The sequence below is a fragment of the Myotis daubentonii genome, chromosome 14 (assembly GCF_963259705.1).
Source record: "Myotis daubentonii chromosome 14, mMyoDau2.1, whole genome shotgun sequence".
Lineage (NCBI taxonomy): Eukaryota > Metazoa > Chordata > Mammalia > Chiroptera > Vespertilionidae > Myotis > Myotis daubentonii.
The window spans coordinates 33,575,957-33,592,041 of record NC_081853.1 but is presented as its reverse complement, the minus strand read 5'-3'; the positions used below and the strand labels follow the sequence as shown (position 1 = coordinate 33,592,041).

Genomic DNA, 16,085 nt, shown 5'->3' with positions numbered 1-16,085 from the left:
TATATTTATTACTTATTTTTGCATCCCTCCATTAGAATATCAGCTCTATGAGTACAGGAATCTTTATTTTATTCCTTGATATATTCAAGATCTAAAACAGGACTTGGCACATAGTATATAATAAATAGTTGGTGAATAAATGGAAAGATAGTGAGGCTAACCTAAAGATGTGGAACTCTATTCATTCCAATAGCCATAGAAATATCCAATACCCAGTAAGGAAACTGCAGTTCAATCCCTTTGGTAGCAGATTCTATTCACTAATACTCTTAATGTCATGATGTTTAACAAAAGAGTAATCCATTGAGAACATTAGACTCATTTTTAAATATTTAAATCAAAATAACTAAAAGTAAAATTCTGGATAAATTTATAAATCAATGACTTCTTGTAGGAAAAACTTCCTTGTCATTAAATAGAGAAATTATAAACACTGCTCAAAATATCTGCGAAAGTCTGTTTTTAAATAATGAAGTAACCTGGTGCTTGGCAGTTAAAGACATCTGGAGCGAAAAAGCATTTTCCAGTTTCTTCAGCAATCAGGGCATAGTCAACCTGGCTGAGGCCACTGACAGCTGGCAGGAACAAATTCCAGAGGCCCTCTGCTTTGGCCATTTCCTGTTGAAGAGATGGATATGCCAGAGTGATCATAATTTGCCATGACCAAAAATAGGTGTTTTTAAAATATATATATATTAATATTTATGCTTTTTGAAATTTAAAAAAATGAAGTTATTTCATTGTATCCTAGTGTGCAAAAACAAGTAGTTATTAATTCATCATGAATCACTAAACTGTTAAAGAAATGACTTTTCTTCCAAGCTTCCTTGGATTTGGCTGAAAATTTAAATTTGTTTGAGTCCTTCTTATTGAATCATAGCTACTATAAAAGATCCCATGCTTGAATATAATTATGCCAAGTAACTGTTTTCTTTTTGCATTGTGATTTTTAACATGTGTTGCTCTCAGGATTTGAAAACATGAAATTAAATCCATGTAAGATAAATACCCTGCCTGGACTTCAGTCTCAATTTAGTGACAGGTGGCAGTGAGTAGTGTTGATGGTATTTTTTCTTTGAATATCTACGTCTTCACCATATACCATATATACAACACTATGCAACCTAATTTGTATATTACAGATGCTATTTTTAACTTCCTTTTAAAAACGTTATTGATATAATTATCTTCTACATATATAACAGCAACAGCAACAACAAACTAAGGTCTTAAAAAACATCTCCATGTAAATTTTCCAATGTTAAAGGTTTTCTTACCTTGAGTTTATCAATCACTGGAGGTTTTTTCCACTTGTTTACTGAATTTTCCTTTTGAACATAAAACTCAATTACCTCCTTAAAGTAACGAAAATAAAAAGTTAATTAGCTAAAGTTAATACAAAGTAAATAATGCCACAAACTGTTACTATCCAATGAAAACATATTTAGGTGAAGCAGCTTTTTCAGCTGCAGTTAAATCAATATTTCTTTCTAAAACCAGACACAGAAGTATAAAATATTCTAGAGCCTTGCTGCTCACAAATTATGCTTCCTCAATAGTAGATAATAGGCTCCCAAGAAGTTACACTAAAGTGTGAATGTTTCATTCAGCAATATGGCACACTAAATGGTCAGAAACCCCTCCCAGGGTAGTACAACTGAAAATATCAGGTAAAATACTTAAAGTAATTTAAAGAATACATTTAGTAATGCACAGCTGTGCTGGAAGGAAATTAAGAAAACAGCTCAGAGGCCAGGAATAAAGCCTGACTCTTTGAGAGTGAGCACTAGAGCCAAGTTTGTTTGGGGGATGTAGGCTGATCCACATTAGTCTGGACCTTATTAGTTTTATTTTTGTTAATCCTCACCCGAGGATATTTTTCCATTGATTTTTAGAGCGAGAGAAAGGGAGGGGGAGAGACCGAGAGAGAGAAACATCAATGTGAGAGAGACACATTGATTGGTTGTGTCTGGACCAGGGCTGGGGATCGAGCCTGCAACAGTTGACCGGGATCCAACCCAACACCCTTCAGTCTGTGGGCTGACCCTCTATCCACTGAGCAAAAGTGCCTAGGGCTGGACCTTAGTCTTTAATGAGCCATAGAGACAGGGGTCAGGAGAAAAAGCCAAATGCCCCCAAAAGGGAAAGAGGGTGGATCAGAGGTCATCTATCTCTTCCCTTCACCAAAGCAGGGGTACCTAATGGGCAAAACCTTAGTGGGGAAAAAACATACCCACCCCTCAGACGTAAACCACGGGGAATAAGTCAGGTATAAGATGGAATAGAAAAATACAAACATTTCTAGCCTGAAGCCTGTCTTCACCCAAGTTTGGGATCTGAATTCAGAGACCTGTGAGGCCCTAAAATCTCAAGCTGAAATGAAGTCTACAGTGTTCCTGGTGACTGTGCTTGCAAGGAGCTGGCAGAATCGAAAGCAAATCCTCTCTGGAGGAAAGCTTTAAACAAAGCCTTAAATAATCCCAGCAGATAAAATTCCATTTCAAAGAACGTGAGTTTAAAATGAAAAATTACCAAACACTCAAGGAAATAAGCCACCATTAGCAAGAATTAGCAAAAACAATAGTTCAACAAAACAGAAACACTCCCCAAAGACTATAGGTAGAAGAATGATCTGATATAGGATATAAAATATTTGTGTCTAATAGATTTTAAGAATAAAGGAAGGAATTAAAAATATGACAAAAGATTATCAAAACAGGTCAGACAAATTGGAAAAAGAACTGAATGCATTTTGAGGAAAAGCTAAACCATATTCCTTAAACTTGGAAACTCATGGCAGTGGTTCTCAAACTTTGGTGGGTTTCAGAATCACTTGGGGAACTTGGTAAAAATACAAGGGCATAGGTCTATCTTACTTCAATGAGCCTGGAGTTTCTATACTCTTTACTATTTTTCCAGGCAATTGTGACAATCCACATTTTGAAAGCCACTGCTCTATGGATTGCTAGAAAGTAAGATTAGATACAGCTGAAAAGACAAATCAAAAGAGGGACCTGATGCCCTAACCAGTTTGGCTCAGTGGATAGAGCGTCGGCCTGCGGACTCAGGGGTCCCAGGTTCGATTCTGGTCAAGGGCATGTACCTTGGTTGCAGGCACATACCCAGCGGGAAGTGTGCAGGAGGCAGCTGATCGATGTTTCTCTCTCATCGATGTTTCTAACTCTCTATCCTTCTCCCTTCCTCTCTGTAAAGAATCAATAAAATATATTTTTTTAAAAAAGAGGGACCTGTGGAAATTCCTCCTTTCTTGAATGAAGCATAGAAATTCAGTAGAAGGAAAATATGAGTGGTTAAGGGATATGATGAACACAGAAGTCTCACATCAATCTAATTGTAGTACTAGATGAAGAGAATGAGGAGAGATGGAATGTTGGAAAAAATAATATCTAAGAAGTTTTCAGAACTGATAAGATACCAATCCTCAAACTGAAAAAGCACAATGAAGCCAGAGCACCATTAAGCTGCAGAACATCAAAGTTAAAGAAAGGCTCTTAAAGGAAGACGATTACAGATAATTAAACAATTAAGACTGAGAGCTGACTTCCCAGAGCAAAAAATGAGGATAGATATCAGTGGGATATCATCATCAATTTCTGAGAGAAATAACTGACAATCTAGAATTCTATATCCAATAAAATGATCTTTCAAGAAGTAGGGCAAAATAAAGGCATTAGAAAGAAACAGAGAGTTAGAGACATAGAGGTATAGATAGAGAGATAGAAGAGATGAATATAATATAGTACTTCCCTCTCCTGGGAAAAAAAGAAAAAGTAGGAAAAAAGGAAGATAAAAGCTTATTAGAAGATTCTCATTAAAGAAACTTCATCCTAGAAGAAACATCTGAATTGCAAGAAGGAATAAATAAATAGTAAATGAAGTGATAATTACATGAGTAATAGACACATAAAAGCAGTAACAATAATCTCTAGTTTGTGCAACTAAAAGAATCAAGAAGAACTAAAATCTTGGACTATAATGTCATTCTTTAATATTTTTCTATCACAGCATTTCTGTACCTATTTTCTTTTCTACACTTGGGCTAGTAGGATTACTTCCCTGGATTAATGGCTATGAACATTGTCAAAAGTCAATATTACAAAATTATTTTCTAAAAATTTCCCACCAATTTATAATCATATAAGTAATACACTACAATGTTCCTTTAATTGAAACATGGTTAATCTAGAACAGTGATTTTCAATTGGTGTGCTGCAAGAATTTTTAAAACATGCACTACCTGACTATTTAGTTAGGGGCACTGATCTCGTTTCCCTTATCAGCGGTTCTCAACCTGTGGGTCGCTACCCCTTTGGGGGTCGAACGACCCTTTCACAGGGGTCGCCTAAGACCATCGGAAAACACATATATAATTACATATTGTTTTTGTGATTAATCACTATGCTTTAATTATGTTCAATTTGTAACTATGAAATTGGGGGTCACCACAACATGAGGAACTGTATTAAAGGGTCACGGCATTAGGAAGGTTGAGAACCACTGCCTTAGATTGTTAAATAAAGAAATGACAGCACCTGCACAAGGATGACATGCTAATTCATGAAGTGTCCCATATTTTAAAAAAAAGAAAAAGAAATGACAACAGCCAATACAACAACAACCATCTGGTGTGAATGAATAAAAATTATACCTATTTTTTTGTCAGATAGGCAAGAAATATATTTTTTGTATATGCAGAATATTATTTATTAGTTTATGTGTGCCATGAGGTGGAAAAGGTTGAAAATCACTAGTCTAGAGTACTGCTATATTTAGTGAAAACGTCAAGAAGACACAGGATGGCTCTTTCAAAGGCACCAGAATGAATAGCTCTTGCTATTTCTGTCAGGAAGTCGGTTAAATTTCCTGTTTAGGGTTGTTTATTATTTCCATTCCTCATATTGCTATAGAAATAGCCAATGCTATTGTGTTTGATAAGAAATATATTATGTAGTACCTTTACAAATTCCTCATTTTTGACTACCTCTTTATGATACTACAGTTCTGAGAAATTATGCCAGTGTTGATAATTATTTAAAAACTTGTGTTACTTAATACTTCCTGTTCTAAAGTCTATCCATTTAGAGATTTGCAAAGTCTATTTGTAGTACAGTAAGAGGCAGAATTAAAATACCTTGTTACGAAGAAGCTTCCTTTAGTTCTTAAAGTATGAAAAAGAGTGTAGGGGTGAAAGAAGAAAGAAAACATGCCTGATGCCTGATCACTGAACACATATAAGAGTTGACTATTTTAGAATTTCCTCATATTTAAGTAGTATTTTCTTTAAAACACTGTATCCCATTCTGTGAGCAAGGTTAATCTCATGCCAGATCTTTACTAAAAATATAATTATTCATACAATTCAAGCAGTAACACTAACTGCCCTATAAACACATATTGACTGAAATTTTTGTTGAAAGAATTTTGGCCTTTTTCAGTTTCCTATTTGATTTTGCTAGTCTAGCTCTAGACCTCTTGGAATCATAGAAGATTAAAATGGGAATTTACTGTACATCTAGTCATAACTATACACATTGTAAAAGAAGAACTTGAGCTCTAAGACTTTTATGTGCCCAAGATCCCTAACTTGTGGCAGAAGTGGGCTAGAATCAAATCCTTACAATTTCTATAGCATTGTTCTCCCCACACACATACCCCACCCCATCTGTCTTACATATTTTCATAATAACTTTTCTCTTTTCTTCATAGCATTTATCATCTCTTATTTAATCTTTCTTTTATGCTAAAGGATAAGCCCTGTCTTGTTCTCTCTTTTACTTTCAATGGCTCTCTAGGTGCCTAACCCATTATTAGATTCCTGATAATTAGTTATGAACTGAATGAATGAACATATCATGTCACTTCTTCACCCGAGTGAACTGACTGAAATTTAACACCTTAAAGTAGTAGCATGTGATAGTATTTGTGAAAGCTTGAAATTATATGCAAATTTTTCTGGATATGCCTATCTCATTCCCTCTACAGTTCTTAGTTCTCAAAGGGGTTCACTTAAAAAAATAAATAAATAAAAGCTCTAAGTCACTGCCTTGGGCAAAGGTTCCTAAGGTCCCAAGGTCGTGTTTTACTGTAATGTACTAAGAATGTCAACTTTACAAAAAAAGTTAATTTCTTTTAGCTTATTTTTTATTTCACAGATTGATCTGTAGCATGCCCTTGGCATATTTCAGAAGCTTGGAATTTTTCAGGATCAGGTCTGTAGCAGGTCAGTGCTAAGGCTAGGAAGAGTATCTAATTAAGGACTGACTGCAAAGATAAGATACCATGGTACTTTTAGCAGAGATAACAGAAGTACTTCCATAGTCCTTGAGCACAAATACATTCTGTTCACACAATACTTACCTTTTCAGCTGGAAGGATGTACCGTTCCATGAAATGCTTCACCCTAGTAAGAATTTCCTGGCCTCTCCTGGTCTGTACAAACAACTGTCGGGTGGTATCAATCTGGGATAGTGTAGTTCTGAAGGTTCTTTGTAAAAAAAAAAAGTTACAAAGATATCCCAAATTATTACATTTCTGAGTATAATGTGAAGTCTTCCATAGTTCCCCCTAAATAGCACTCAGAAGTAGTTTATATATACATATACATATACGTATACATATACGTATACGTATACGTATACATATACATGTGTGTGTGAGTATATATATATATATATATATATATATATATATATATATATATATATATGTATATATAATCCTCACTAGAGGATATGTTTTTATTGATTTTTGAGAGAGAAAAACAGTGAAAGATTGGTTGCCTCCTGTATGAGTCTGGACCAGGGGTTAAACCTAAAACCTAGATATGTGCCCTGACTGGGAGTCTAACCTGAAACATTTTGGTGTTCGGGACAATGCTCCAACCAATTGAGCCACCCTGCCAGGGCAGGAGTTGCCATATTTTGTAATGTTTTAAGTCTTTCATGTTATGGGGTGAATGCAGAATCACTTTATTGTACACATCAAACTTTATGCTTAAACATTTTGGGGGAAAACATAAGCCTGGCATGACCTCAATCAATAATAGAGGGGGGAAGAAACCAAAGGAACTGAACACAAATGTAATAATTCCTCTTAGTATATGCCTCACAAATAACTGTTGGTTGTCATTACAAACAAGACCTTTAAGGATGTGTATGAAGTACAACACAGTTGGTTGTTATGTTGTGGAAATCACGAATATCCAACCATGAAGTGAACTGTGAAAATAGAATAGTCCTAACTTGCACCTTAAGTACTTCAGTACGTTGTGGCCTGGGCAGAATTTCCAGGGACAGCATCATCAACGAGTTCATAAGTGCCATATATCACACCACTTAGATGCGAGTGTGGTTGGCAAAGTGTATTAAATGCCTCAAAAAGTGCTCCACTGATGGAGACATGGGTTTCAAAGACCCTTACAAAATGTCTGAATACAACTTCATGGCATGTGATAGTGGGAGAGAGCAGCATTTCTAAATTTAACAAATCACCTTATATAATTTATAATTTTAAATAGGTACATGTAAGTAACAAATATTAGAAGGAAACATTTGAGAGTTTTATCTCTACTATTAAAAGTTTATATACTCAAGTTATCAAAAATACTTTTAATCATAAATATGGGTATTTTCTTTATATTTGAAGTTAATTTATTTTCAGGAAGATAAGACATTTACCAAGCAAACTATTGTGATTGGAAGCAGCAATCCTGGTGTAAGAAATAAAAACAATCCCTGTCCTGATAAAGTTTATAACCTTCACATACCTAATAAAGGTTCTAGTTTGGATTAGCCAGGGAAATCTATTTTGCTTACCTTTTTGAGAGTTGCAATCCAGTTTCTGCCAGAGGTTGCACAAAATTGGCAAACTGAGAGCTACTCTCAGATGCGCTATTCCCCAGAAGATATCTACTATATACTCCCTAAAAGTAAATTAACACAGAGCAATTAAAGTCATTGAAAAGTACTATTCAGCTATCCAGTCTTTGCAGTTTCCCAGCTATGTGAGTCACTAAACTCACAAGATACCAAGATATAAATGAGGTTATCATTTCTATTAATTTACATAAAGGAAGAATTATTACTCCCCCCCCCCACTTAAATTAAAGAGCCATACTTGTATCATGTGGTTAATACACTCTTACACTAATAGATTGAAACTGGGAATCAAACCAACCTTGAAAATGAGCTCAGCAGTTACCAAAGATACCAAATTGGCAAGTTACATTACTTCTAAAAGTCCGTGCTTTCCCTTCATAGTGGGAGAAAACCAAAAGAAACCAAAACAAAATGAAAACTATGAAACTGAAAAGAAGGCAATGAGAATATTTTATCTAATTTTATCTAATATTATCTCTAAGAATATTTTATCTAATTTTTGGGACCCCTATACCTCCTTTGAACAGTGTTAGCTGAATGCTAACCAGTTTTTTCTTTCTTAATTCTCCATGTTCTGTGTTTCCAACATAATACTCTCCTCTCCCCACCAAAACACAGTTAACTGAATTTCATTACTTTATTTTTTATATAATTCTTATATTTTAAAAATAAGTACGTTTTTAAAATTGTTTTAGGAGAGGAAAGGAAAGGGAGAAAGAAAGAGAGAAATCAATGATGAGAGAGAATCATTGATTGGCTGCTTCTTGCATACCCCATACTGGGGATTGAGCCCGGAAACCTGGGCATGTGCCCTGACCAGAGGAATCTAACTGTGACCTCCTGGTTCATAGGTTGACGCTCAACCACTGAACCACGCTGGCTGGGAAGTATATAAATTCTTTATGTAATAAAACACTAGCAGTTTTTCCAATATTTCCAATTTCATATTTATAGTTATAAACTAGAGGCCCGGTGCACAAAATTCATGCACGGGTGAGGTCCCTAGGCCTGGCTGGCGATCAAGGTGTGAGCATTTGGCGTGGAAGGGCAGGTCTCAGCTGACCTCTGGGCCCTGGACAGCACCTGGGCCTCCGGATGCCCTCCTCTACCTGAGTCACGGTGCCCAAGTCCCCACACGGAGATGCGATGAGCACAGCCAGACACCATGGGCTGGGGTGCAGCATGGGCCTCTGGGCCAACCAAGCACCGCCGATGCCTGCCATGTTCCATGCCACCCCTTGGTGGTTAGTGCATGTCATAGCGAGCAATCGAACTCCCAGCCTCCCATTCGAACGACCACCCGAGGGGACAATTTGCATATTAGGCTTTTATTATCTAGGATTATGATCATCTCTAAGGCTATTATTAGAGGGTGGGGCAAATGTAGGCTTTTAGTTGTGAGTACAGGAAACACATATATCCTTGTATTATTGTTTATTAACTAGAGGTCTGGTGCATGAAATTTATGCGGGGGGCGGGAGGGAAGAGGGAGGTTTCCTCAGCCTGGCCTGCACCCTCTCACAATCTGGGACCCCTCAGGGGATATCTGACAGTCAGACACCCCTCTCGCAATACAGGACCACTGGCTCCTAACCACTCGCCTGCCTGCCTGTCTGATTTCCCCTAACCGATCTGCCTGCCTAATCACCTCTAACCATTCACCTGCCTGCCTGCCTGATCGCCCCTAACAACTTTGCCTGCCTACCTGATCGCCCCTAACTGCTTGCCTGCCTGCCTGATCGCCCCTAACTGCTTCTGCCTTGGCCCCTGCCATGGTAACTTCATCCAGAAAGACATCCAGAATGATGTCCGGAAGGTCGTTCAGCTGTCCGGTGTAATTAGCATATTATGCTTTTATTATTATAGATTATTGTATTATTTTCCATATAAACAACTGTAAATCTACTTTTGCCCCATCCTGTATATAATTTATGACATATTAATATCAATCATAACTCATGTCGAACTTTTATTTGAAATGAAAATCCATTTTAAATTCAAAGCCCATCTGGTATCTGATTTATGGAAACTGACAGATATAGAAACAGCATAAACTCTGTTTTGAGAAACCCATCCAACTTGATTAATAATATGATTAGTATGATTATAAAATACAGGATGAGATGTAACACAACTATTTCCTTGAAGACAATTTCAGTTGGTCGTGGATGGCATGAACTCTGAAGGACAGAGAGATATAACCATACTTGTCCTTAATCCTTCTTTTCCCATTTTTTCTTGTTTCTCAAATCTCATTTACCTTTTCTTTCTCCAGTCCCTAGCCTGTTGCCATTGATGAAGTATTTCAATTTCTTAAATAAACCTCCAAGATTCAAAGTACGTGGAAACTGAATTATGATAATAAAGATTGCATTAGATCAAGCTATAATTTTAAAAAACTGAATTTATGCTCAATTAATCGTATAAATATGACATTATTAGAAAATGGAAAAACTTACTCATCTATTCACTCAAAAATATATATTAAAAGACTCCTATATGATAGGTACTATGCCAGACTTTAGAAAGCTCAAAGTTAATTCTTTCCTCATCATCACTCCTAGTTTATAGTCTGAAGCAGATATCATTAACATAGTTTAGCCCTGTCTTACATTGGATATTCAGGAAATAGCCAATTCTCACAAACTTTTCTCTTTTTGTCATTATGTCTCTCTCCCTTCCTCCATCTTCTAAGTTTATTATACCAAAAAGTGATAACATATTAACATATTTTGTTATTCAACTTTTTTCCTTGCCAAATTGCTATTCTATTAATTCTGGAATTATATTTTACTAATGTTTGGTATTTTTCATTATGAAAAGCCAAATGGTCTAAGCATAAAAAGTATAAAACACTTGAAGACCAGAATATACTGTCAATAGTACATTAATAAATAATGGTGAAACATGTTAAAAACAATTAATTACCTGTGCTATTCCAGCCATTTTAAAACATTCAAGAGCAAGAAAGAAATTCCAATTAGGAGGAATAGAATTAATTCCCCTGCAGCGGCAATATATTGACATTAGTTCTTCCATTGATGGTATCCCTGTAAAAACAGCACGCATTGTAAACTTTAATAAAAATCTCATGGTGAATATTTCAAAATGTAGTAATACTGCCTATGTTTTTTTAAAATATATATTTTATTGATTTTTTACAGAGAGGAAGGGAGAGGAATAGAGAGTCAGAAACATCAGTGAGAGAGAAGCATTGATCAGCTGCCTCCTGCACACCCCCTACTGGGGTTGTGCCCGCAACCAAGGTACATGCCCTTGACCGGAATCGAACCTGAGACCCTTGAGTCCCCAGGCCGACACTCTATCCTGTGAGCCAAACCAGCCAGGGCAATACTGCATATGTTTATAAAATTACCATTAGTCCATGTAACAAAGCATGTTCAAAATACTGATTTCCAAGAGAATACTACATACAAAGGATTACATATTGTCATAAATTACTAAAAGTAGAATGCTATATTCAGAAAAATCAATAAAGAATAAAATGATTTAGAAACATTTCAAAAACAAATAAAAGCTATTTATCTAAAATTGTAATATAATCCTATTTTTAAGTTATGAGGAATAATAAAGATAATTTTATATTAATAGCAATTTAAGTATCATTATGTTTTCATACCTATGTTTTCTTGAAAATAAGAACCTTGATTTACTAATGGAACTGTCCTGGGCCAAACGTAGAACAAGGATAGATGAGCTAAATCTGACAAAGGATGACCAATGGTTGACAGCTCCCAGTCCAGGACAGCTATAACTCGAGACTATAATGAAAAAGAAAATGATTTGGACATATTCAATTGAAAACAACTAAAATAAGAAAATAAGTGGGGGACTCTTTCCCCCTCCCCATGTATGAGTCTGTACTTGTTCTTCAATAAATTTCCACCTTTGCTATACCAAAAAAAAAGTGAAACAGAATACATTAAAAATCATATTTTTCATCAAAAGCAAAGCTAAGACTATAGTTCGTAGTCTTTACCCACAGTGGTGCATATCATTTATCAACTAATTAGCCTTGCAAGCATGTCAAACCCATGCTCAGACCCAAGTCCTCTGATTCCACTACTGGCAATTGGTTCTCCAGCATTTTACTTTACACAGCCTTAGTATCTCTCCTAATCAGTGGAGGCAAAAACAGTTGAAACTTCCCAATTGGGAATAACTCTTGTAAAGAAGAAATTCTAATAGTCTACACTAATAAAAGAGAAATATGTAAATTGGTCATCACTCAGCTATACCCACCAGCCAATCAGGATGAGTATGCAAATTAACTCAACAAAGATGGCAGGTTAATTTGCATACACAGGCATGGAGCGAAGACTGAAGACTAAAAACTGAAGAGGCTTGGCTTCTCCACTGCAGCTGGAGCGGAGAAACCTCGAGGCTTGGCTTCTCCACTGCGGCCGGACCAAAGGCCTGGGTTCTGGGTGCCGGAGGAAAACCAGTGCCGGCAGCCACATGCACAGTCAATAAGTAATAATTCAATTAATAATAAAGAAGGCAATTTTTTAAATGGTTGATCATGCCATATATGGGCCAGGCCAGATAAGAAGTCAAAGTCATAAGGGGTTTATGGATTCTAGAGTAAGAACAATCAAGTTTTCAGCATCAGGAGACATATAAAGAAATAAGAGAAGTAGAAAGTGAAGAGGGCTAGATCACTGAAGCTAACCAGTTACAGTGGAGAGTAGAAGCAGCACAGTGTAGAAGGAATTACACAGCACTGGAATCTACAGTTCAAAACCTGACTTTACTGGCAAAGAGCATTTAATAAGGAGGCTTTAAAAAATATTCTGTCAAGTAAAAAGGCTGAAAAAACCCAATCCTTATGTCTTTTCTAGGAATGAAATTAAAATTTATAATTATGCTTTTCTCCAAGTACACTGACATTTTAGAGACAATGGGAAAAATTAAAAATTAAAAGCCATTAAAATATAAGTTTTGTTTTCATATCAAATCACTTTTTTCTTCAGAAGTTAATTAATATAAACAGATTGCAAGGCAGATGACTTCCAAAAAACCAGGTATATATAATTATTTTAAATACATCTGACTACTAATAAATGAATGCAGATGAAGTATCTATGGTTTATCTGTTTCTAATGAAGAATATTTGTCTTTTAATATGCACATAAAACTCCAAAATCTTACACACTTCTCTGCCAGATAAGTAAGATTTATATTTAGAAAATAGTATTTTCCAAGAAAACTGGATTTCTTTTCAACATTTCAGGGAGTGAGTTGCACTGCTGAAATACACGCTTGAACATGTTTTAAATACTTTACATCTAAATAAATGGAAAATAACTAGGGATTGGAAAATCGAGTAACATGCTTTTGTTTTCCATAAACTTTAGTAACCCTTTACTGGCTAAACACACAAATTCCTGGAAGGTTTATCACTTAAAATTGTTTTTGTTTTCTTTCATAGTTGCTTGGTTTTCTGATGATAAAAATAAAACATGACACTTTGAAAAATAAAACAGAGAAAAAAGAATAAAACCTCAAACCTAAAACATTACAGAAATGTATAACTTTCAAGTTTCCTATAATTTCATCCCCAACAGCCATTGTTTACATTTTAGTAAATATTATGAAATATTTAATTTTACCTTAACATTTTTCTGAATAGAGATAGTCAGTATTAGAAAAGAAGAAAAAACAGAACCCTGAAACCTCCCCCCCCCTCCAATTTAAAAGGCACACACACAATGTGAATTTCCTGGCTTTGATAATATACTATAGTTGTGTGAAATCATTTGGGAATCTGGATGATGGGAACATCGAACTCTTCTATACTATTTTTACAACTTCTTCTGAGTCTATAATTATTTCAAAATAAAAAGTTAAAAATTGAGGAACAGAGGAGTTAAATAATTTGCTTTAGGGTCACACTATTACAGAATAACATTTAAGCATAAATATATGAGATGAAAATAGTAACTTAGTGATTAACTAAAATCAATTCCTTCAATTTGGATTCATTCAGAAACATGTAGCCACATGCTACATAAATGAATAAGATACAGTCGCTGCTCTAAAGGAGCCCTCAGTTTAGTAGGTCTTCACTTATTGAAGACCTACCATACAGACCAGGGGTTCTCAACCTTCTGGCCCTTTAAATACAGTTCCTCATGTTGTGACCCAACCATAAAATTATTTTCATTGCTACTTCATAACTGTAATGTTGCTACTGTTATGAATCATCATGTAAATATCTGATATGAAGGATGGTCTTAGGCGACTCCTGTGAAAGGGTCGTTCGACCGCCAAAGGGGTCGCGACCCACAGGTTGAGAACCGCTGATATGGACTCTACAGGCAAAGGTTTAAAAAAATTAAATCCTTACACTCAAGGGAAAAATAAAAAGTTTTCAATCATCTATATACTAAAGAGCTGATATGCTAATTTGTCAGAACCGCAGAATGACCATCTGACACGATGGTTGTCCATTCTGGACAAAGCTGGGGCTGCCAGGGCCAAGGCAGCCAGGGCTGCGAGGGCCGAGGCAGCTGGGGCTTGGAGAGCTGAGCACCTTGCACGGATTTCGTACATTGGGCCTCTAGTATTCCTATGAATATATACAGGTGAGCACATACACATATTCAACTCCAATTTGTGAAGTGCTTTCATACAAAAGAAACAGTCTATTTTTCTATTTATTTATGAAATGTTAAAAATGAAGTGAGAAAGATAAACTATTAACTAAATTAAAGTCTTAGTGCCAGTCCACAGTGGGTACTTTTCCCTCTTTGACTACTCTTATAATTCAGGTTGTGTGATATACTTTAGTACTTGAGTAATATTGTTCTCAGTCATTACCTGAGTACCTTTTATCTCCATTGATATTTTGAGCTTATTAAGAGCTGTATTTCCTTTCCAAAACCATATGTCAGAGCACATAATTGCTAATGAATAAATGCTAGTTGACTTGTACTCTGCCAACCATATGTTACTTTCATAAAAAATTAGCTGTAATATTTATAGGACACAAAAATTTATTAAATTTGATGTAATCAGTAATTATGGGATTACTAAATATAAAGTACAAGGCATCTTACCAGCTACTATATAATTCTAAAACATTAAGAGATAATGATATAGGTAACAAATCACTGGTGCAGCTAAATAGCTGAAAGCTATGCCATTAAAGAAAGTTGTTTCTTTAAAAAAAAAAATCTCTCTCCCCAATTACTAAATATTCTGCTTGTCCAAAGGAAGATGATACCTGTTTGTCAACTTTAATCCTATAAGAAATTATTTTCTAATATGAGTTTGAATATAATGAAGGAATAACTTTTTGGTACTAACTGTAGTATGTCATTACTTTCAGTATATTATGCAAAAACTAAAATTTAAACATCTTAGAAGACAACATGTAATTCAGCAGATCTCAGTCTGAATTTTTCTTCCTTTGCTTAAATAGTGAATAGAACAGAACTATAGTTATAGAACACATAGAGGACTCAGACTTATTAAAAAATGCTCCTAAAATATTAATGAATCAAATGATATAGATCAAATATAGGTCAGATCCTGCTATATTTTAAGTTATAAACTTTTATAATTTTTCCAGGTTATAAGTTAACGTTTTTAATTATCCTATTCTATATTTAACGAAGTTAGATATCAGAATTCATCAGTACCATTAACAAAAAGGTTACACACAGACATATAATTACATATACATAATTTTGATACCTAAATTGACTTTTCTAGGAAAAAAATTGTCTTGCTGGTGCATGTGATCACATGTGTTTATACCTTCAAATGATATAGTACTACTTTGAATTATGACAGCAATGCAATTTATAATGCATTGTCATAATTTAGGGAACTAAATCCTTCACATTAATGTCAGAATACTAAGGGCCAAGTGTCTTGCCTAAAATATAGGTACTGAGATAGAACTGAAGTAGTTTCCTCACTCCCACCATACTCCTCCAATCCTAGGCCTTATTGTCAGTGCCCAGTGGAAGAGGTTATGGTTTTTGTTTGTTTGTACTCTTTATAAAGATCACACTGTGTACATTAAACAGAGCAAGTTTACATTAATCTCATGCAATTCTTTCCAGGTTTCATAAGAGGCTTTTGGAATTCTGTCCTATCTGAGCTTATAATAACAAATTTAAAATTCTTCACGAAATAGTAAAATGAAATTAAAAT

The 16,085-nt window shown here is 35.2% G+C and overlaps 1 protein-coding gene across 1 annotated transcript in view; it reads right to left on the bottom strand.

Annotated features, from left to right (window-relative positions):
* The window catches only part of ACAD11 (acyl-CoA dehydrogenase family member 11), a 70,834-nt gene that overhangs the window by 36,776 nt on the left and 17,973 nt on the right, over positions 1-16,085 (bottom strand). Inside the window, exons 6-11 of the mRNA XM_059663937.1 lie at positions 11,539-11,680; positions 10,827-10,948; positions 7,836-7,942; positions 6,379-6,505; positions 1,278-1,355; positions 480-618 (exon numbers count right to left, since the gene is read on the bottom strand). Of these exons, the coding sequence (XP_059519920.1) occupies positions 480-618; positions 1,278-1,355; positions 6,379-6,505; positions 7,836-7,942; positions 10,827-10,948; positions 11,539-11,680 (715 nt within the window). The remainder of the gene's footprint in view (positions 1-479; positions 619-1,277; positions 1,356-6,378; positions 6,506-7,835; positions 7,943-10,826; positions 10,949-11,538; positions 11,681-16,085) is intronic.